We start from the raw sequence: 22,587 nt of genomic DNA, 5'->3' as shown, positions 1-22,587 counted from the left end.
TTCTTCTTTTAAATCTAGTGCATGTATGCATATGTCTATCTTCTTAGACTAAATAACATCTAAGTCATTTATTTTCATCCAGTATTTCGTACATGTGATAATTATTCTTCTTCAAAAAAGTACCTACTGAATATTCGAGATAATAATAGAAAATGTATTTAGTCCAAGAATTCATATTTGTATTTCTTACATCATTTTAATAATGATTTTGTGCATATCACAGAATCATAATACAGCCTGAGTTGGAAGGGAGCCACAAGGCTCATCAAGTCCAACTCCTTGTTCCACACAGGACTACCCCAAAGTGAAATCATATGTCTGAGAGTGTTGTCCAAATGCTTCTTGAACTCAAACAGGCTCAGTGCTATTACTATTTCCCTGGAGAGCCTGTCCCAGTGTCCAGCCACCCTGTCAGTGAAGAACATTTTCCTCACATGCAGCCTGACCCTGCCCTGTCCCAGCTCCATGCCGTTCCCTTGAGTCCTGTCTTTGTCCCCATAGAGCAGATGGGGTGAACATCCAAGGTGCTACAGGTAATCCTCATATGTCTTGCCCTGTACATCCTTCATCATTTTTGTAGCCGTCCTTTGGGCACTCTCTAATAGTTTTATGTCCCTATGCTGTGGTGCCCAAAACTGCACACAGTGTTCAAGATGAGGCTGCACCAGTTCAGAGTAGAGCAGGACAATCCCTTCCCTTGACTGTCTAGCAATGCCTGATGAGCCCCCAGATATGGTTGGCCCTTTTGGCCGCCAGGGCACACCATTGACTCTAATATCACTATTTCAGTCCTGTACAGCAGCCAGATGTTTTCATGCTCATATTTCACTTTGCACAAAGCAAAATACTCTGTGGCAAAAAGGGGTGTGACATTAAGTTTATCCACCATGGAAAAAGAAGTGAAATATAGGCACATGCTTTGCAATTTAAAAAGTAAAACTAAGCTAATATATCAACAAAAGAATTCAGACTTAACAAATTAGCCATTGTAATAAATAAAAAATAAAATGACAGAACAGGGATTCTGCATCCTGAAAGTTTGTCAGGAGACTCAGATTTTAAAAGAGGTTGTATGTATGTGCATGTATAATGCATACATACACATGCCTCTACGTTTACTAATACCTAAATTTGTGTATTTGTGTATATATTCAAGTTATTTTTATGCGTGTACACTGTGATTTAGTAGCAGTGCTGGCTGCTGTGAGTGGTATTTCTATATTTTACATTTAAATATATTTCCATCTACTTATACAGTAAATGAAATGGCTTGTATATGATTTTTAAATAACTTATATTAAAAATATACATAATTTTTATGGTGACATAATTTTAACCACTTTTTTTTTTTTTTTCTTTTCCATTATAAGCCAATATCTCTGTCCAAATATGAGCTCAATCATTTTACTATTAAGTTGCTAACTTGACACAATGGAACAAAGTTTAATTAAAATGTCCTAAAAATCAGAAAAAAAAAAAAAAAAAAAAAAAATCACAGCTGAAAGAGCACTATCTTTTCTTGTTTTAGTTGCTACTTTCCAAACACATGATGACTATTTGACTCTCGATAAAGAAAGCAGGAAAAAACAACAACAACAACAACAACAAAATAGTGATACTATACAAGTATCACATCTAAATTAGCTGGTTATATTAAAACATTACATTACAATATGTAGAGGCTGGCCTGTAGCATCAATCCAGCTTTATAGAGAAAAAGCCACAATGAAACATGTAAGTTCATATATTTATAGGACATTCTATATCTGATGGGAATTATCCAAGCCATATAAAGACAGGAAAGAGATTGATCTGATATTATTGATGACTTCAGTTCAGTTATTAATTGTAAGTCTCTTTGGTGCAGACAATCTTTATGACAGCTACCGTATAAATTCTCCACATTTTTTTTTTTTCTTCAATAAGAAAATAATTTTTGCAAATAGAAAAGAAGGAAAAAAAATATTATACATTTATGGAAGGTAACCAGAAAATTAAGTTTTGAGAAGACTGAGAAATGAAAGATTCCTCAAAGATTCTTCCATAAATACCACAGACATTCTAAGACTCTTCATTCACCAGTGTTGCAAGGCAGAACTTCTGGGATGCAAGCTGTTTTGTAAACAAATTCTGGTGACACTGGCCACATAGCGATTGTTAAGTACGCTTAAATAGTGCCTGCTCAGTCCTTCTCTCTTTTCAAGCCAAACAAATGAGTATTTAGCTGTGAAAAAACATATTTCTTTCAGGAATATCGCAGAACATTTCTCATGTAAATATCACCTGATTTCTTACCTGGCAAACAGCTACAGTAAAATTCACCAATCAAATCCTGGCAATGGCCTCCATTTTTGCAGGGCTTGAAGGCACATTCATCAATATCCGTGGAGCAGTTTTTGTCTGACAGAAAAGAAAATGAAACATTAAAACTATAAATCATGCTGGGTTGGGAAAGCAGAAAAGCTACTTCACAGTACAAGTGACAACTGCATAATTTAACTTTTCCAGGTTGGAAACACTATTTTATATTTTCTTGACAGCTTTAAAACTACAGCTATTCATAGATCATAGTTGATAGTTAACAAATTAAATATTTTAAAGAAATAAGTATGAACTAAATTTGCAAATATATTTCTGTGTATTCTAGCATTATATCTCAACACTGTAATTACTATAACTATATACCATATTTTAAATACTTTTTAAGAGGTTTAATAACCTTGGTAACAATAAGAAAAAAAATCTCAAAGTTACTTCCATACTTAGATTAAAAAGTACTTCTTAGATCCCAACAGAAAACAAATTATTTCAGCTGTTGCTTTAGTTTTAGATATTTAATTGAGCTGAAATTCAAATTAATTCAAATCTGAAACAACAAAAAATGTAGCAGAAGCATGTATAGAAGACATGTAGAAGACAACATTAAAATACAATATAATGTATGAAAACAACTCAGACATACTGAAGAAAAGTCACAGTTCCTCATCTATCTGTTGTGCACTGCAATAATTTGGAGCAACCTGTTATTAATTATACTGGGATCTTTCTGATCCAAAATTTAACCAAAATCAAGGAACGATGTTGGATATTAACAGCTCCAGTGATGGACAATGAAAACTGTAGCTGTTGTTGATGTGAGTAAGCAAAATAGTGGTTGCTATTCTACCCAGAAAGTGATGGAAGGGTATTACTCAAATTGGGTATAAGAGATAGGTAATGTCTCCCAGGAATCTCAGTCTAAGGAACTACTGAAGTTTACCCCACTGACTTGTACTACAAGCTATGTGAGAAAATTACAAGTGAGTATGAAACTCTAGGAGTAGGAATTAAAGTAGGGTTTCTGTGTTCCGTCTTGGATGACCAAAGCTCAGACAATGATAGATTCATCCTAAGAATAAATGCATGGCTGGCAGATGGTGCCACCTGATAGTTTTGTCTTCCTTAACCATGTGATAATTTCTGAGCTAACTGGTAAAAATTGAATCTACATAAAAACCAAAATCAATGGGCTGGAGCCAAATTGATGGGAAGACAGTGGAAGAAAAAAGCCAACCTTTTTCTGCTGTTTCTGTAAAATACTTATTTAAAAACAGGAAGGAGGCAGAAGTGTATAATTTTTACAATCTTTATTTCCTGCTTGTTTTCTTTCTTTCTTTCTTTCTTTCTTTCTTTCTTTCTTTCTTTCTTTCTTTCTTTCTTTCTTTCTTTCTTTCTTTCTTTCTTTCTTTCTTTCTTTCTTTCTCTCTCTCTCTCTCTCTCTCTCTCTCTCTCTCTCTCTCTCTCTCAATAAGAAGCTATTAAGAACATAGGACTTGGAATGGTGGGGAATTTAACAACCCAAACATCATTTTGGAAAGGAATTATCTTTCAAAAATGCATAGATCTTTGAATGTGCTATTGCAACCTTTTTATTCAGTAGTGGAGATAGCAACAACAACAGATATTTTCTGAGATTTGATGCTAAGCAAAAGAGAAGAGTAGTCTCTGAATATTAAAAACATAATACGAAGAATTTAGATGAGAGCAATGGACCCATGCAAAGGGAGAAGAGAGGGGATGTACAGCATAAAAGCAAAAGAATTCAGAAAAATCACTAGGAATGCAAAAAAGGAATGCAAAAAATTGGTGATGTGAAACCTGCTGAGAGGCTAAGCTAAAATAAAAAGATAAGTAAGAAAACTTCTGCAAGATTATCAGGATGAATTATATTTTTGTGGGAGAAAGAGCCTAGGTATTAGGAGACCAGGTTAGCAGTTCATGGTTTTCAAAGGATGGAAAATGCACAACTAACAGAAAATAGCTCAGGTTAACCTAAGATAAACTAACCTGAGCTAAGAAGGATAACCTAAAAAGTACAGAATAAATATGTTGGCATAGAATTATAACAGCTAAGACACAATATAAGATGTAACTATCATGGATGTGCAGGGAGGCAAGAAATCATACTGTAAGTACTTCAGTTTTAAAGATGAAGGAGAGGTATGGTTTATGGAGAAGGCTAATTCAATGGAGAAGGATAGCTACTGATAATGGCAATCATGCCAAATTATTTAATGCTTCTTTTGCTTCAATCATTACAAAAAAGGTCAGCTCCAAGCAGATTGTTATTATAATTGATACCTATGATTAAAGGGCAAGACTTCAGTACTGAATAAAGAAGACAGGCAGAGAATGTTCAGAAGAGTTGGATGTTCAGACAAGTTGACCTGATGAACTTCACCCTTGGGTACTTTGAGAGCTGGCTGATAAAAACTTAGTGGTTTTCTTTGTGAACCTGTGGAAGACAGTAAAGTACCTAAAGTACCTAAAGACTCAGTAATGTCAACCTTTAAAAAGGAAGAAAAGATGGAGCAGTGAAATTATAGATCCATTTGTGTAATTTCAGTTCCTGGAGAAAACATGGGAAAAACTTATTAAACTGATTACTTGTAAGAACCTAATTAAAACAACAACAACAACAATAATAATAATAATAAAAAGAATCCTATGTAAGCAAAGCAATTCCCTTCTAAGCCATAACTACAGTCCTTGTGGATTAAAAAAAAAAAAAAGAAGAAAAAAAAAAAAGCATACATAATATTTCACATTTCAGTAAGTTTCTGCTGCTACGCTGCTATTTCACACGACATACTGATAATTGGACTAGATATGAATGACAAGAGAATATTACTGGATGGGTAAAAATTGTTAGAAAGCCACATTCATTTGTTATCAGTGGTTTATTACCAAAATTAATTAATAAATTGCAGAGATTTTGGATGGGGTCTGCAGTGCAACTAGTTCCTTTCAAGAATTTCACCAACAATCTGAATGGTGGATAGCAGAATAAGTTTATTAATGGCATCACAAAAAGGTACATTGGAGGACAGGATTAGAAGTCTTCATAAATTTTGTCAAATTGGAGATAAAGTTTGAAATAAAAAATTTTATACATTAAGAACAAGTGGAAGATATGATACATGAGAACACAAGTTAAGTAGGAACAAAAAATAGAATAGAGAATAGAGAAATAGAGATATAGAGAAAGGAACATAACCACTTAGATGCATTAAATAATCCTTCCATTCATGTCTAGCTGGGGTAAAGATGCATTTGGAATGCTTTGCACTGTGCAGTGAGCTGCATTCAAGAAAAATAATGTAAAATCACAGAATATCCCAAGTTGGAAGGGAGACACAAGAATCATCAAGTCCTACTCCTAGCTCCACAGAAGACTACCTGAAAATTAAATCACGTGTCTGAGTGTGTTGTCCAAATACTTATTGAACTCCAGCAGACTCAGTGTCATGACCTCTTCTCTGCTGAGCAAATGAGAACAGTTCAGAGCTGCATTACAAAAATGAACTACAAAGGGTCATGTCTTAGGATAACAAACAAACAAACAAACAAAAACAATAGATGGATTTGTAAAGCCTAAGTAAGGAAGATTTGAATAGAAATATGATGACAATCATCAAATAAGAAAAGGTTTTTGCAAATTTATTTAGTTCTCCATGTCCATAGCCAACAGGATAAGAAGTAATGCTTTTAAGCTGCTATGAGAGAAACTCAGATTAAGCATTAAGGAACTCCTTCCAATGGCTACTATAACAACACACTGAATAGATTGCCTAAGGAAAATGAGGAATGTCTTTGGATATCTTTGAGATAAAGTGAGACTTACATGTCAGGAATCACACAGTATAGTAGTTGTTTTCTGCTGGGATGAGGCTGGAATAGACAGTATTTAGTGTTTTCTTCTAGTGTTAAGATTATGTAATTGACACCTGCACTATTTATGACACTGAAGAAGATCCAAGGGCTTTTATGTTTGTGTAGTGAATTGGGTTTTCTTGAAATTCACTGTGCCTCATGGCAGTGTAAAGAAGAAGTATTCCAAATCTGTAGTCATGTAAGGAAGGACCAAGAGACATCCATTTCAAAAGTCTAGGAAATTTAAAGTAAGATAGGAAAGGTCTTTTTGTATGTGATAACAGAGTTCCCACTTTGGAGCCTTGTGCTTCTATCCAGATTTGTATCTCCACTCTGTCTCTCCATCAAAAAACATTTCTGTAGTAGCCAGATAAGACAGAGGTGAGTCCAGGCATGCAGTAGTCAAGAGAAGCAAAGAACACACAGTGCATAACGAAAACATCAACACTGTCAAGGAGAAGGAAACACATTCCTCATGCAGACCACATATGTATATAGTTGCAAATACATATGGATAGATAGAAAAACCTACTATTATGAAGGGAGTGGTACAGCTTTTGACACTCTCAGCCTATACTCACCATGTACTGCATTTCCTCTCTCACTTCCTTGCCTGTATACCTCTGCTACATGAGACCATTCATATGCACTAATCAAAATGTTGTGATAAATTTTGTTTAGTTAAATAGTACATTTTTTTAGTGTACTGCAGGTTAGTTTTCACTGCTGCCAGATACAAGTAAGGAAAAAGACATGTAGCTACTAAAGATATAGCTACTAAACCATAGCTGAACTACATTTAAGGAAAAAGCAGTCCTCTGGAAAGGACTGCTGATGATTACTTCAGCATATGAGCTTTATTGCAATGCTGTGACAAAAAAATAATAATTCTTAGATGTATTAACAAAAACAACAACAACAAAAAAAAATCAGGAGCATTTATGTGTAAGGGTAATTTTACCTCTGCATAAAGCATTGCCTACAAAGTTCCATACAGTCCTAAGTCTTGTATATTTGAAAATATGCAGGAAAAGCTACACAGCTTATTCAACCACTGAAAAAAGTGTGCTGTTGGCAAAAGCTTAAAGACCTCCATCTGCTTCATTTAGAACAAACAAAAACAAGAAATGACTTGATTAGAGTGTATAAGTGTTTCTACAAAGAGAAAATACTTGGGTAGTAAGAGGTTTTTTCATTTTGTGTAGCAAAGGTAATGACACAATAACTCAAAGCTGAAGACAAGAATATAAACAAAATATTTAATATAAATGTCTAAATCTGATGTTGATTACTATTAGAAAAGAAAAAGCCAGTCATATTCTGTCTTCTCTTCATGCATTCAAATCAGGACTGAATGCTTTTGGATTCAATGTGTGCTTTAATCAAAACTAAGTAGTTAGATTCAGTACAAGGTGGTTAATGGGCAACATTAACTGCCTTCTGGTATATAGACCTTACGTAGAGCATGCAACCAGCAATGTTGTTAGAAGGCTTTCAGAATAAATTCTGTGAGGCTATAGGCTTTCCTTTTCTAGGAAAAATTAAAGAGAATTCTGCAAGTCAGATACATTTCTGTGGCACCAATAGCCCACCTCAAGAGAGCTGATCCCTGTAGCATCCTTGTCATCATATGAAATATATACTTCCTGTCCTTGGGCAGCATACATGCTCTGGAGGTACCTAGAAAAACTGTCAGGTGCTGCTCTGCTGTTACCAGAGCAAGTAATCTATGCACTTCTGTTTCTTGTCTGAATGCAAAATTGCCAAGGAAGAAGACTTCTGATAAAAGTTATAAAAACAGCTTTAAAAACATCACTCTGCATTTAACACTTTTCCCCTTCTGCCCCAGACACTCCTTAGATCTGGGTAAGCAGCAGTCTCTGGCCACCCACCATTCAAGTGAAGTGAGTCTAGCTCACTAGGTAATGCCTCCATCATCACCACTGCACCCATGTAGCCCAGTATATGTGGAATTGTCATTGCTAGCATTAGGCCACAGGTTTTGCATCAAACTAACAACAGAGGCCTCAGGGTTGAGGCCTCTAATGGCCAGGTAGATCTTCTCTCATTTGTTTTAGTTTTCCTTAGTTTTGTACAATTGCATGTTGTTATAATTAATAAGTTGTAGACAGGAATAACCAGTAGTTACAGAATTCTGTAGAATTCGATAGAAAGAACTAATTATAACCCTAAGGCTGCATCTTGAAGGAGTACAGGAGAGAGAGTATAGGCCTTGAAGTTGTGTATGTAGGATGACACTGAAGACTCCAAGGCTATTAATAGGTCTCTTGTGGTCAGTTACTGGTAGTGATGCAAATAGAGCTGGGCAAACAAAATTCTAGGGGTAACAAAAAGGACAAAGGACAAATGCTTAACGTATGCAAAATGCCTCAAATATAGCAAAATCAGAAGTTATAGGAAGTTGCAGACCTGAGTAATAGGAAGGTGTAAAAAAAATAGAAAAAAAAAAATTCACAACAAAGACTGAAGAGTGAAGAAGAAAAAAGTCAACTGTGTCACTGAAGATGGAATAACGTATGGCTACTACTTAGTGTGGTCTCTCTAAAACTGATAGCGTCAGACCATTTCTAGTATGGTACTACCAAAGAATGCTCAAAGATGAATTGTTGTTAAATACACAGCCAGATATCATAATATCATTTAGTATCAAAACCTGTGGTACAATGCTAGCTGGTACTGCTAAGATGGTGTGGAATAACAGACTTCATCCAAGAGGTGTTTTGTGGGTTTGTTGTTGTAGTTTTCAGAAAAGAAGCTGTCTGCTACAAAACAAAATAAAACAACCCAAAACCTAGAAGAAACTGTTCTCATGTAAGATGTCCCTTCCATTTTCCAAACTCAGTAACAGAATATTTGGGAGGAATGGAAAACGTGCATTGGGCAAACTGTCAGGAGACAGATTTTTTCATACCAGAATTCATTCACTAATTATTCTTGTCATAACATGAAATTTGGTCCCAGCAGGTTAACTGAGCCAGTTATAATAAAAAACTTCAAGCAGTAGGAGATTCTCCCTTGATATCCATATGTTATTCTTACACGTGCAGTCAGATGCAGGCAAAAATAAAAATGGTGCTCACTGTAGTGGCATGTTAATGTTCATTCTATGATGTCACAGATGACTTGGGTGAAGGCACAAAATGCCTCCTCAGCAAGTTCACTGATGGCACAAAACTGGGAGGAGTGGCTGATACCCCAGAAGGCTGTGCTGGCATTTAGCAACCTGGACAGGCTGGAGTATTGGGTAGTGAGGGACCTAATGGAGTTCAACAAAGGCAAGTAGAGGGTCCTGCACCTGGGGAAGAATAAACCCATGCACCAGTACAGGCTGGGGTCTGACCTGCTAGAAAGCAGCTCTGTAGAGAAGGACCTGGGGGTCCTCGTGGACAGCAAGTTGACCATGAACCAGCAATATGGCCAAGAAAGGCCAATGGTATCCTGGAGTGCATTAGGAAGAGCACTGCCTTTGGCAATCTTCCCATTCTACTCCACCTGGTGTCCTGAGTCCAGTTTTGGGCTCCCCAGGGCAAGAGAGACTTGGAGCTCCTGGAGTGAGTTAAGGGCTACTAAAATGATTAAGGCAGTGGAGCATCGCTCACATGAAGAAAGGCTGAGGGAGCTGGGCCTGTTCAGGCTGGAGAAGAGAAGGCTCGGAGGAGATCTGATCAATGGATATGAATTTTTGAAGGGAGGGTGTCAAGAGGATGTCGTCAGACTTTTATCAGTAGTCCCCAGCAATAGGACAAGAGGCAATGGGCACAAAGTGAAACATGGGAAGTTATGTCACAACAAGAGGAAAAACATCTCTACTGCGTGGGTGCCTGAGAACTGGCACAGGTTGCCCAGAGAGGTTGCGGAATTTTCTTCCCTGGAAATACTCAAAAGCTGCCTGTACACAATCCTGGGTAATAAGCTGTAGGGGACCCTGCTTGAGCAGGGGGGTTGGACCAGATGATCTAGAGAGGTCCCTTCCAACCTCAGCCATTCTGTTATTCTGTGATTCTGTGACCTTAACTGTTTATAATATAAATACATTTAGAGAGAGAGAGAGAGAGAGAGAGAGAGAGAAGAGAAATGGTTTATAGAAAAAGTAGGGAGTTAATGAAAATCTGGATAATTTCCTACAGTAACTCAGGAAGACAAAAATTTTAATAATGTTTTCCAGTCTTGCGCTTGTGCTTTAATCACAATATGAGCTTTTCTAGACATGATGGCTTTCCATTTTTGAATTGATAAGGGCCTCCCAACAACCTACAATCTTTTTATCTTTTTTAATCTATTGAAAAATAAACCTCTTCATTTTAAATTATGTTCCAATTTATCTAAATTAATTAAATACACAGCCATTCACCAAAAGATATTCATTTCTGTTCTAAATAGTTTATATTATACATGACAATTGGCATCACCATTGAAAAAAAATCATATCTAAAATAAAAGGGATAAACTGAAATACAAAAATAATCTCATAACACCTCAAGTAGAGCAGTGATAAAGTAAATCCTACATAAACTAATTAAATTTTTGATTGAAGAATTAACTTATCTTTTTTTCAGATGGTTCTGACTGTTATTATTCACCCTCTAATTTAAACAAATCATGCTTAGTGTTTGCAGATGAGAAACTATTGGAAAAATGTGCCATATGATTTCTCATAAAAATAGACTTTGCTTATTTTTTAGATGACTGGAAAAAAACATTACTAGTGAACTATAATTGATTTGTTTTTCTTTCATGCAATTCAATAGTTTCTTTAATGTATTAGGCTATCAAAAATTTTATGTAATGTAATTTGCAGCATGATGAAACTTAAACAGACTTTTGTGCACTCGACTAATCTTTTTTTCCACTCAGTGTTCTAAGCTGAATTCCTTTGAGGGGAAGCAGGTATGCTTATACATTAGACAGGACGATAAACGTTCTCTAATAACCGAAGAAATGCATATTGAATACTGCTCCACATATGCATAGATAGTGTTTGTTTTCCAGAATGTCAGGTTTGCACACACCACTGTAGGAAGCCTGCCCTAGGTGACTCGCCTTCTGGAGTGTTTCTCAAAACCAGCAGCCCAGCAGAACAGTCCCATCCTAGCAGCCTACTCTGAGATAGAGCTGTGGTGGCCAGGAGCCAGGGAAACCATCTTGTCCCTGTTCAGTCTTCTGTCTCCAGGTTTTAGTTTGGTTTGAAAAGCATCAGTGCTCAGTCTAGAGATCAGATATAGGTACTTTGTTTTTATTAAGTCATTAGGAGACATGGGAGAAAAGGATACCTCGCTTTTGGCCTGCTTCTGTAAGGGCTAAGGATGTGGAACAATAATCTGATGCATGAGATGCATGTGAGGCTAACCATGACTCTAAAGATGGGTGAGCACCAGAAGATTTCTTATGCCAGTTCATTCCTTTGAATCATTGAGGGCAGGACTGGAGATGATTAGCGTGGAATGGATGATGGAGGGACTCAATGATTTTAAACTGCAGAGGTACTGACATTAACTGAAAACATCTAGATCATCCTGCCTCAAAAAAACTTTTGAGGACAGCTTTTGCAGACTCATTGAAAACAAACCTTAGAAAACCTCAGAAACTGAATACACAAGAAAAGATTTTTTAAAGCACAAAAGAGATTTCTCTTTTTGCCTTGCATTGGAGTGAGTTGAGTTAGAAGACACCACACTGCCTTTTATAATCTTGATTTATAAATGTTCAGTGTTGCAGCAATCACTTGTTCAGCCAGAGTAGCCACTACAGGATTCTTCAAACTCATAGTATGAGACATACCAAAGGGAAATATATAGATTTGATCTTTAGAAAGCTTGAAAATGTATTTATTCTGTTTTGCAAAGCTTAGAGACTTATTTAAATCAACATTCAGCTGATGGTAGATTTAGACTGCTAGTTCATACTGTTTTAAGATAATAACAAACATGAACAAGAGAGATGCAAAACCTCAAACAAGGATCATGTTACCCATAGAGCATTCATATGGACCATGATATAAGTGAGGAAGTCAGAATCTCATGAATATAAATTAGAATAAACTTCAGTGCTAAGTGCTAATGGGACCTGGCAGAACCATGACAATTACTTTTAACTATGCTATGACTGGTGGATATATGTGATGAATAAAATAAATCACATTTGTGAATCATAAATATTAGTACTAATCCACAGCCAGCTAATTTGTATCACCTATTTCTATGATTACCTCTGAGAGCAAGCATGGTGTTCTCATCAGCAGCTTGGAGCTTATATACGCCTTTTGCTTTCCTGGATTTCTCTTCCCAACATAAAAATAAATAAATAAATAAATAAATAAATAAATAAATAAATCCATCCCTATTCCAAATTATTCCTACATCCAGAAAGCATACATGACAAAACCTAACAAAATTAGGACCACAGCAGGTCCCCTTCACTTCTGGCTAGTTGTGCTTTGATTTTAGTAACTTAACAGTAATGCATGCCATTCAGCTGAACAAGCTCACCCTATTTCTGAGCTTTTCTACTCAGCTGGTTAAATTAATTGGTTGGTAAGACAGTGAAATGACTCAAGTAAGAAGTAAAAAACACTTTGGAGTTATTTCTCCCCAGTGGAGACAGGCATAGGTTTGTTCTATAAAATTTCTCTGAAGTGAAAACAACAACAACAACAAAAGGATGTGGTTTCATTTTTGAGGAAACTGTGCTGAAGTCTACAAGGAGCCCAGCACTGCTGTTTCAGTTATAAACCAGAGGGGACCTGCTGGGGCCCTGGAGGAGAAAGGTGTGAGGCTGAAGGCACCGCCATCAGGCCCATCTCAGCCATATGGCCAATTGTTGCAAGGACATTTGTTGTCGACGGAAGGAAGACACAGACGCTCAATATGAGTGATCAGTGAACTTCGATTTATTGAATAGCTCAGTCGTCTTTTATCTAATTCAATATAATTAGCTCATACATATTGCAAAAGCTAAGCTCATGATTGGTTAGTGCATTTCTCTATTTTATCAGCTAGTTTCCCACCGAAATAACACAGTTAGTATTTTCCCAGACCACCAACAGATATCATGTCCTTGTACCTGAAACCTCCCTGAAACCTCCCTAAAACCTCCCTGAAACCTCCCAGAACTTACGTTCCTTCCCAGGCCGCATTTATGTACTTTCTCAGGCTCACTTACGCACTTTCTCAGACTCATATGAGCTGCGTTCGATACTTTGTTAGCTCGCGACCTCCTAGTTGCTCAATATTCACATGGCCTACTTCACTTAACCATTCCTCCACAGCCAATGAAAGGAAAATCCCTTGGAGATGTATCCTTCCACACACTACTACTGGTCCTGTAGGTCCCATCCATGCCTTTACACCAAGCAGGCCCAGTTTGGGAAGGGCCAGTGATGCTGGGCATGAGGAGGCAGGCCAGATGCGAGGCAGCAGGGCTGTCCTCTTGGGGCCTCAGCTTCCCCCCACACCAGCTGCAGCAGCAACCCTCAGGACTGAGTTGTAGACCCTTGTGGTCTACAACTTCCTCACGAGGGGGAATGTAGAGGCAGGTGACCTATTCTCTGTAAACACCAGTGATAGGACCCATGGGAATAGTGTTAAACTGAGGCAGGGGAAGTTTAGGCTGGACATCAGGAAGAGGTTCTTCACCGAGAGGGTGGTTGCACACTGGAACAGGCTCCCCAGGGATGTAGTCACTGCACCGAGCCTGTCTGAATTTAAAAACTGATTGGACTGTGCACTTAGTCACATGGTCTAAACTTTTGGGCAGCCCTGTGTGGTGCCAGGAGTCAGACTTGATGATCCTTATGGGTCCCTTCCAACTCAGGATATTCTATGATTCTATGATTCTATGACTGATTTTAGATGAGACTGCTGTTTTATTGGCCCTATGCACTTCTCCTACACAGAGAACCTTCATGTTGCTTTTGAGAGAATGGGATGAATGTTACCCAGATAGGCAGAGGTTTGCCAGATTTACAGCACAGGTTCTACATCTGAATAGAATATGCTAAGTAAACAGGCATGGATTAACAGACATGGACTGTCTTTACATGTCTCAACTGCTAGAGGTGCTTGTAAGCCCTCCACTTGATAAAACCCAACAAAATATTGTGATGGAAGGAAATGGCACTGCCACCATCTGTCTATTTGTCCAATAGTTCTTTACTATGGGATAATTGCAGTAATTCTGTGTATGCTGACTCCCACAAGAGGGCATTTGAAAGCAAGTGTAGTGTTTTAACCCAGCTGGCAGCTAAACACCACACAGCCGTTCGCTCACCCTCCCCCTCCCTCTCTGGGATGGGGGAGAGAAATGGGAAAGTAAAGCCCATGAGTTGAGATAAAGACAGTTTATTAAGACAGGAAAATAATAATAACAATAATAATAATAACAACGATGATAATAGTACTACTACTACTAATGTGTACAAACAAGTGATGCACAATGCAATTGCTCACCACCCACTGACCAATGCCCGGCCTAACCCCGAGCAGTCCGGCCCCCTCCCCCAGCTAGCCACCCCTATATATTGTTTAGCATGACGTCAGATGGTATGGAATACCCCTTTGGCTAGTTTGGGTCACCTGTCCTGGGTCTGTCTCCTCCCAGCTCTTGCTGCACCCCCAGCCTGCCCATTGGCAGGACAGAGCAAGAAGCTGAGATGTCCTTGGCTTGGTGTAAGCACTGCTCTGCAACAATTAAACCATAGGGGTGTCATCAGCACTCTTCTCATCCTAAGCCAAAACATAGCATTCTACCAGCTACTAGGAAGAAAATTAACCCTGTCCTAACTGAAACCAGGACAGCAAGGTTTGATTTCATAGAAAAAAAAAGGCTTTTCCTTGTCTTCCTCAGAAGGGACACTGGAAGGATGAACATAACAAAGAAAATGGGTAGATAACAGCAGGTTTTCTGGTATAATAATTTTGACTCTCCTGCTAATGATGTTTTTCTGTATCTGTTATATAATACGGATTTCTACATTGCTTAAATATTAACTAGATGAACAATAAATTCCTGTATGTACAGTGTTTCCTTTTGCTTCTAAACTTATTTTGAGTATACCACTGCCATTATGGCAATATCTACCAGGTACATTTACATCAGTCCTAGTACTCAGAAGTACATGCGACATAAAGGGTACCATGAGTAAACAGTGGCAATTCAGAAAGTTGCAAGATACTGAAATCAGTAAATCTTGCATTAAATCAGAATATTGGTGGACAATATGCTGATTTACTACTGTTTTTCATAGAAGATACAAGCTCAAATATACGGTATTTGGCATCAAAGACCATTTCTAGGGAGGATGAAGCAGTTGTCAGAAGGCATGGAGAGATCTGATTTAATGACATCCACAACATCTGATTGTGCATTTATTGCACAAATAACATAAAGCACAAATGAAAATACTCAGTGTAATCAGGAGGAAAATACTCAGTGTAATAAGGAGGGCCCTTATACCCACTTCCAGTTCGAATCAGTGCACTGGCTGATTTGTTTTCTTGTGGGAGCTGTCCCATCTCAAAACCAAAAACCAAAACCAAACAACAACAACAACAACAACAACAACAACAACAACAACAACACAGTATAATAAGAAGACAGCACTTTTCATAATGTACTATTGATAGCCCTCAAAATATCCATTAAAATCTGCCTATCATCCACTGGTAACTATTTTTATCATTGACAGAACAATAATATTTTTTGTCTTATAATGAACAGCTTAGCAAACTGCTTGTACCAGTATGAATCTAGGATTAAGTGTTCCTTCTAGGGAGAATATACCTTGTTCCAGGCTTTCATGACACCCAAAATTCTCCTTATAGTTCTGGTTCTGTAATGTGAACTCCCTTATATCCTGAAGAACTGTAGGTGTATTTTCAAAGGAACAGCTTTTCCTGCATTCGCTAGTTAAAACTGACTGTTTGGAACCTACTACAGAAAAGTTATATGTTTTCTGTTTTGATCCTTGTGGTACAGCAGTGAGAGTTTTCTGTTGTTGTTGTTTGTTTTGTTTATTTTTTTAAGTTTGTTATTTTAAAAGTGTCATTAAAAAATTCTCCCATTTACATTAACAGATACTTTGTGGTCACCTCCTTTATTTTCTAATTGACGTAACATAGGCATAAAAATTCATAACAACAAAGCCAGTTATCAAAGAAAAAAGTAAAATATGATCTGGTAGGAAAAAGAGCACATTTCAGTTTTGTAATGCAGAATAATATTAGAATACATTGGCATGAATTAAGCAAAATTGCAAACATCTGTGGGAACTGCAACTATTATTACTTTCACAGATTCTACATTTCTGTGTATCATTTTACATTCCTTATGTCCCATCTGCCTATTGTTAACCATTGATAAAATACATGACTTTCTCCTAAACTGGATGTCATTGGTGTTACTATCAACCTCAAATGCTTTATTTTCTTGTAACTTAAATTTGTCTCCTCATCCTTCACCACTTGACTCATTCGTTTAACCCATCTTTCCATAATTGATCTTTTATTTTTTTCTTTTTCTGTCACCACAGATTTTGAACACCCTGTACACACACATTTTACTTTTTATAGAACACCCACTAAATTCATAGGATTGCTGAGACTGCCCAGCAAATGATGATTTTTTTGCTGCCACGGCTCATCTTGTTACCACTCATATCATACTAATGCCATTCCATTTGCTTCCCTGAAATCAGCAGCTGAAAGTCAGTGTGTTCCAGTCCCTGACATCACAGCCTATTAGTTGTTAAGATAGCATATTTTCTGAGACAGTTTTATTGATTTCCCCATGATCCTGTTAGCTGCTTCTGGCAGCAAGTAGGTTCATGAAGACCGCTCCTGATGCAAGAGCTATTTTCTTAAGCCTGTTGTACACACAAATAATTGTGTAATTTCCAACCTAATTATCATAAGGATATGATGGCATCTTTCTTGAAAAGAACAAAGTGTACTCTTGCTAAATTGTATTCTTTTTTTTCCATCTGAATCACAAGAAAATTATGGCTGTGATATGATCTTCTGAAGATAAATACCACCAACTATAGCTATTGTTGCATGCCTAGGAAAATATGAAATAATATTTTTCATGGGCTATGTATTTTCTGAACACTTTTTATCTAGTCAAAATATAGTTCTGTTTTCTATCAATTAGTCTAAAAGCATACACACTTTTCATTTTTTTATCATCTTAGTAAGGAAGCTAAAGCAGATTATCAATATTAAATTTACTTCTATTAATGCTAAAATACTCAACAAAATGCAATCACAAAGAGTTTTTTTTTTAATTTATTTTCAGAAAAGTAAATAAACATTTAACTATTTAATGCCTTATCCAGAGTACAATATATCTTACCAGTGAATCCTGGAGGACAAACACAACTGTAGTCTGCAATCAGGTCCAAACAAGTTGAATTGTTTTTACAGAAGCCATAAGTGCACTCATCAAAGTTCATTTCACAGTTAAGACCTTCAAATCCTTGGGGAAAAAAAAAAAAAAAAAAAAAAAAAAAAAGTGTTATGCATTATTCAGCTATGTGTGTGCCTTCTCTGGGTATTTTTTTTTTTCTAAAGAATAGATTAGTTTCAATTTACTCTTGCAATACAATTATCTTGAACTCTTTTTGAAAGATCTTCCTAAAAGCTTTTCCTGTGCTATCATTAATAAAAAAAATAATTTGACCATCAAACATACTTTAAAAAGAGCTAATAATTGAAAGAACAAATTTTAGGATTCAGTGTTTTCATTAATCTAGTTGAACTTTATGTTCAGCAGAAACTAAAGAATTGGTATATCTTCTGCCATTTTGAGAACATTACAGATGTACTGGGATTTGGGCATCTGATTATAGTTTTAATAATCAACTCTCAAATAGTCACTTCTCCACTTATTCTCTATTTGTTTCTCATGTAATAGTGACTTTTAGCAAGCTAAGAAGTCCAAAAGATTTTTATTTTTTTTTAATACCTGAAATTGCAGGAGAATCTCCTCTGCAATATATGACATTTTACGCTCTTGTAAATGTATTCTAATTCGTGGTCATGCTACGAAATGACTGTCATTAGTGCTGTCACAGGCCATGGCTGCAGAAAGACCATGACTAATGCTAAGCCATCAGCACCCTCAGTGCAAGCCATATTCTCATAATTTCTCAAACTGACCATGGAACCAATTTCCACTGATCCCTAAGTCATAAAACTTTAGAATTACCCTGAGTTCATTAATAATGTATATAGTAACAGCTCTCGTTTGCAATCACAGTTTAATCAGACCCATGTCTCACAGGTAACAAGTAAGCCACAAAATTATCAATGTGGATGCCAAGAATTATTTTTCTGTAAGCTGATCAGGAAGAGTAAACAGCAGTATGATCTTTTCCAAGCTCAGTTTTCAACTGCTTTCCAATATCTGTTTTGGCTTCTAATTTAAACTAACTAATGATGGAGGCTGTACTTAAAAGAATTATTTGTAACAGTTTAATCTTTTGTGATAAGCTTCTAAAGTTATCATCAGCACTAGAATGCTTGTATTAGTATAAAAATAACTGAAATATTGTAAACTACGAAATCAATTCACCATCAGTCCAAACATACAAAACAGCACTGTTTGAGATTAAACTCAAGCAAGTATAAGAAATTTTAAAACGCAGAAACAAATTATCAGCTTATAAAACATGAACTTGACTCTTTTAAACTAAAATTACAATTATAAAAATACAAATATTCAGAAGAAAAATGTTTTTAAAAAGTATTGCAGAAAGACAATGTAATATTAAATGCTTTAAAGCTTTTTGTTTTTTCCTTGAACTACTTTTTTTTCTTGAAACCAATCATTTGTTCACATACTTTTCATACACTGGGCCATATGCATTTTTACAGAAACTGACCAAAAGTATTGAAAGACATGTTCTTTTTGTCTGTGAAAATTTTAATACATTTTCATACTGAAGAACTACTATAAAATCATTATTTTGGCCACGATAGTCTGCTTCTTATGCTCAGTCACAAAACAGCAAATTAGTAAATCAGGATAAAATATTTTATTTGTAAGCTTATTCATACATTTTTCTGTGAATTTCACATGCTACACATTTATGTTTTCCTTCACTTATTCAGCTTTTGGTAAAATCATGAGGTTTTGTTTGATAAATGTAACACATATCTGCCTCCATTCATTTTGAGTGTGCTTGTTTTATTGGGTGCCTTGATGGACAAAAATGCAAATGAGACTTCATTAAAGAATAACTTATCTTCAGAGACAGAAATTTAAAAAAAAGAAAAGGGTTTTAGACTGTCAAGAAGATATTTTGCAGACTGAAGGCAATTTTAAAATTGTCAGAGAAAATAAAAATAAATTATTTTGAACAACTTACCTTCAGGGCAAAAACAATCATATCTGTTGACATCTTTCTGACAGACAGCACCATTCAAGCAAGGAGCTGAATCGCATTCATTCAATTCTATTTCACAGTACTGGCCTGAAAAACCTGCAAAGAAAACAAGGCAATCTTTGATTTTCTTCATCTTTATGTGTGGTATTAACATGAAAATTTCATTCCAAATGCTTTTCTGTAATTAAAACCAAGAGCTGTTAGAATCTGTATTTCATTGAAAGAGGAACCTGAAAGGGAGAACTTCTGTATTTTATCAACAAAGAATTAAATTTCTTTCACTTCATATCCAATATTGCAAATACATGTCTTTATACCTGATATAAAGCAATAAATAAAATAGGAAGTACTTCCAGAAAGTAGGAAGACATTCATAGAATTATGCAAACAATATACATATTTTCATGTGTTTTGCTTGTATTAGAGTCACTTTGATATTTTTATGATACCTTTTGTGAATTTTGACATGTTAATGTAAGAGACAGTATTATCAATTATTTTATTGTCTAGTTCTTTCAGCTGTGGAGAGAAGTAAAATACACAGCATACGAATATATTGAAGCATAGCAAACAGCTGCCATACGAGTCAGGTCTCCAGTATGTATGAACTGTATAACTTAATTACAATAGGTGAGAATGCTGTCTGCATATCTTGCTAAAAGAAGGAAAGTAGGCATCACAGAAACAAAAGGAAACGACAACTTAGTCTCCTTGTTTCTTCAATACACTGTACTAGGGGTAGGTGGACAGGCATTGGCAGTGGGGCGGCCTCTGTGAGGAGAGGCCAGGGCTGCCCCGTGCCAGCCCCAGCTGGTTCCAGAGGGCTCCAATGGCCCCACTGCAGGCCACAGCTGGGCCCATCAGTCAAGATAAGGGTGCCTGTGGGAAAGCTTTAAATAAACTTTAAATAAACTTTAAATAAAAAAAGGAAGAAAATGCCAGATAGGCATTTCTTGAGGAAGGGGACTAAAATGAGTGAAGAATAGCCTTTTGAGCAGTAAGAGAAAGGAGGGAGGAGACATTCCAGGTGCTGGAGCAGAAATTCTCCTGCTACCCGTGGAGCAGGTAGACATGTCTGGAAGGAACTATAGCCCATGAAACACCCACACTGGAGCAGGTTTATCTTGAAGGACTGCAGCCCACTGAAGGACTCCCCTGGAGCACAGAAAACTGTGAAGAAGGAGGAATGAACTGACCACAACCTCCTGAACTGCTCCGGGCTGGGTGAGAAGGTAGAGGAGTTGGGAATGAAGGAGTGAAGCTGAGCCTGGAAAAAGTGTGTGGAAGGTGTTTTATTTTGTCTTTGTTTCTCATTATGCCATTGTATTTTAATTGGCAATAAATTAAACTGATTTTCCCCAAGTTGGGACTGATTTGCCTGGCAAGGTAGGTGATAAATGATCTCCCTGTCTTCATCTCAACCCATAAGCTTTTTCTGCACATTTTCTCCTCCAGTTCTACCAAGGAGAGAGAGCAGCTGGGTGGGGGTCTGGCAGCCCGCCAATGTCAACCCACCAAATCTATATAGCTTTGTGCCATGTTAATTCCAAATATTGATACTAATCTTTGCACAATTGTCAGCACATTTCATTGACGTGCACCATTCAAACAAGTTGCCACTCTTTTTCTAATCACTATTTTTAAGGCATTACATAAACAATGGATGGAAAGTAGATACTATTCTGTGCACACCTCTAAAGCGGAATATCTTTATATTGAGTTCTGCAGCTAACTTTTAATGTATGACTGATGATGACCTACTTACTACAAGAAAGGTATGTCCCAATTTAATTGAAATAAAAAAAGAAATATGTTCACTGATACTAGAAAAAATAATTCAATTTATAAAATGAAAATGTTCATGCTTTTTTTTTTTTTTTTTAATATCTTTCTGTTGTTTTGTTTTGTTTCTATATATCTTGCAGTAATTATTTGAATGGAGAAAAAGCATTCTTTTTTATTATGTTAGGTTCTCAGGACATGACTTGTGAAAGATATGTAGTGAAGACGTGGCACACCATTAAACATGTATATTTACATGTTTATATGTATCTAAAACAAAAAATTCCCAATTTGTATATTTTCTCTAAAAGTGAACTAGCAGGTAAAAATTAACAAATTAAAACTATATTATATATTGGGAAAACAAAATGGTTTTACATCTTTCTTTCCTATTTTTGTGTCAATTTTAAAGGTCCCTAAAACCTTATCTGATTTGGAAAACAAATTCAAAAGCCTTCAGAACCAGGATAACATGTCAATCTATGATGCATTTGTGAATACCAGAGAAAATAATTTGTATAGAGTTGATGGTTGTGTCAGAAAAATAGCAACAAATACAGGTAAATAGTGGAGTGCCCCAGTGCAATCAGTGTGTCTGTCAATTCTTTTCCCTGTTCCTTGCAGAATTTATTTATGAATTCTAATATATGGCTGAAGTCTCACATAAGTTATAGAGCACAACCTGCATCGAATACAGAGGTCAAATATCAGACATGCTTTCAAAGAATCTAATTTTAAGTCTTGTCTTAAACTGAACATTTTCAGAACACTCCCTACACAGTCATCACTATTTGGATTATTCTGGATATCAGGTGTATTCTGGTATATATCTTGATACCAGATATATTTGGTATCATATATTTCCCATGATTCTAACTAACAAATAAAATGTATTTTAATAGTTAATATTTTGATGGTAGAGGGTCCAAAGTGTGGTTTATTGTGAGGTAAACTGTAATTCCTGTGCATTGTTATGGTCAAACCAGGGAAGAGCACACTGTCTCTTCCAGGTTATTTTTTGTCACTGTTGTGCTCTGGAACTGGCCTTAATAACCTATGATGTTCCCAGTTGTTCTAAGTTTCAGTAAGATTTATTTTCCCACCGTTTGGATATTTGACAACAGACTTCATTTTCCCAAAAGTGGGAGTATCATAAAATGCTGATACATCATTCAAATCCTGAACTAAATTTGTCTAATTTAGCTTCCAAT

The 22,587-nt window shown here is 36.3% G+C and overlaps 1 protein-coding gene across 1 annotated transcript in view; it reads right to left on the bottom strand.

The window, feature by feature from the left end:
* The window catches only part of EYS (eyes shut homolog), an 836,985-nt gene that overhangs the window by 606,301 nt on the left and 208,097 nt on the right, over window positions 1–22,587 (bottom strand). The window contains exons 12-13 of the mRNA XM_032185496.1: window positions 17,560–17,682; window positions 2,296–2,400 (exon numbers count right to left, since the gene is read on the bottom strand). Coding sequence (XP_032041387.1) covers window positions 2,296–2,400; window positions 17,560–17,682 — 228 coding nt within the window. The remainder of the gene's footprint in view (window positions 1–2,295; window positions 2,401–17,559; window positions 17,683–22,587) is intronic.

This window comes from Aythya fuligula, chromosome 3 (genome assembly GCF_009819795.1).
Source record: "Aythya fuligula isolate bAytFul2 chromosome 3, bAytFul2.pri, whole genome shotgun sequence".
Lineage (NCBI taxonomy): Eukaryota > Metazoa > Chordata > Aves > Anseriformes > Anatidae > Aythya > Aythya fuligula.
Note: the sequence above shows the minus strand (reverse complement) of the source record. Positions and strands in the feature narration are given on the sequence as shown.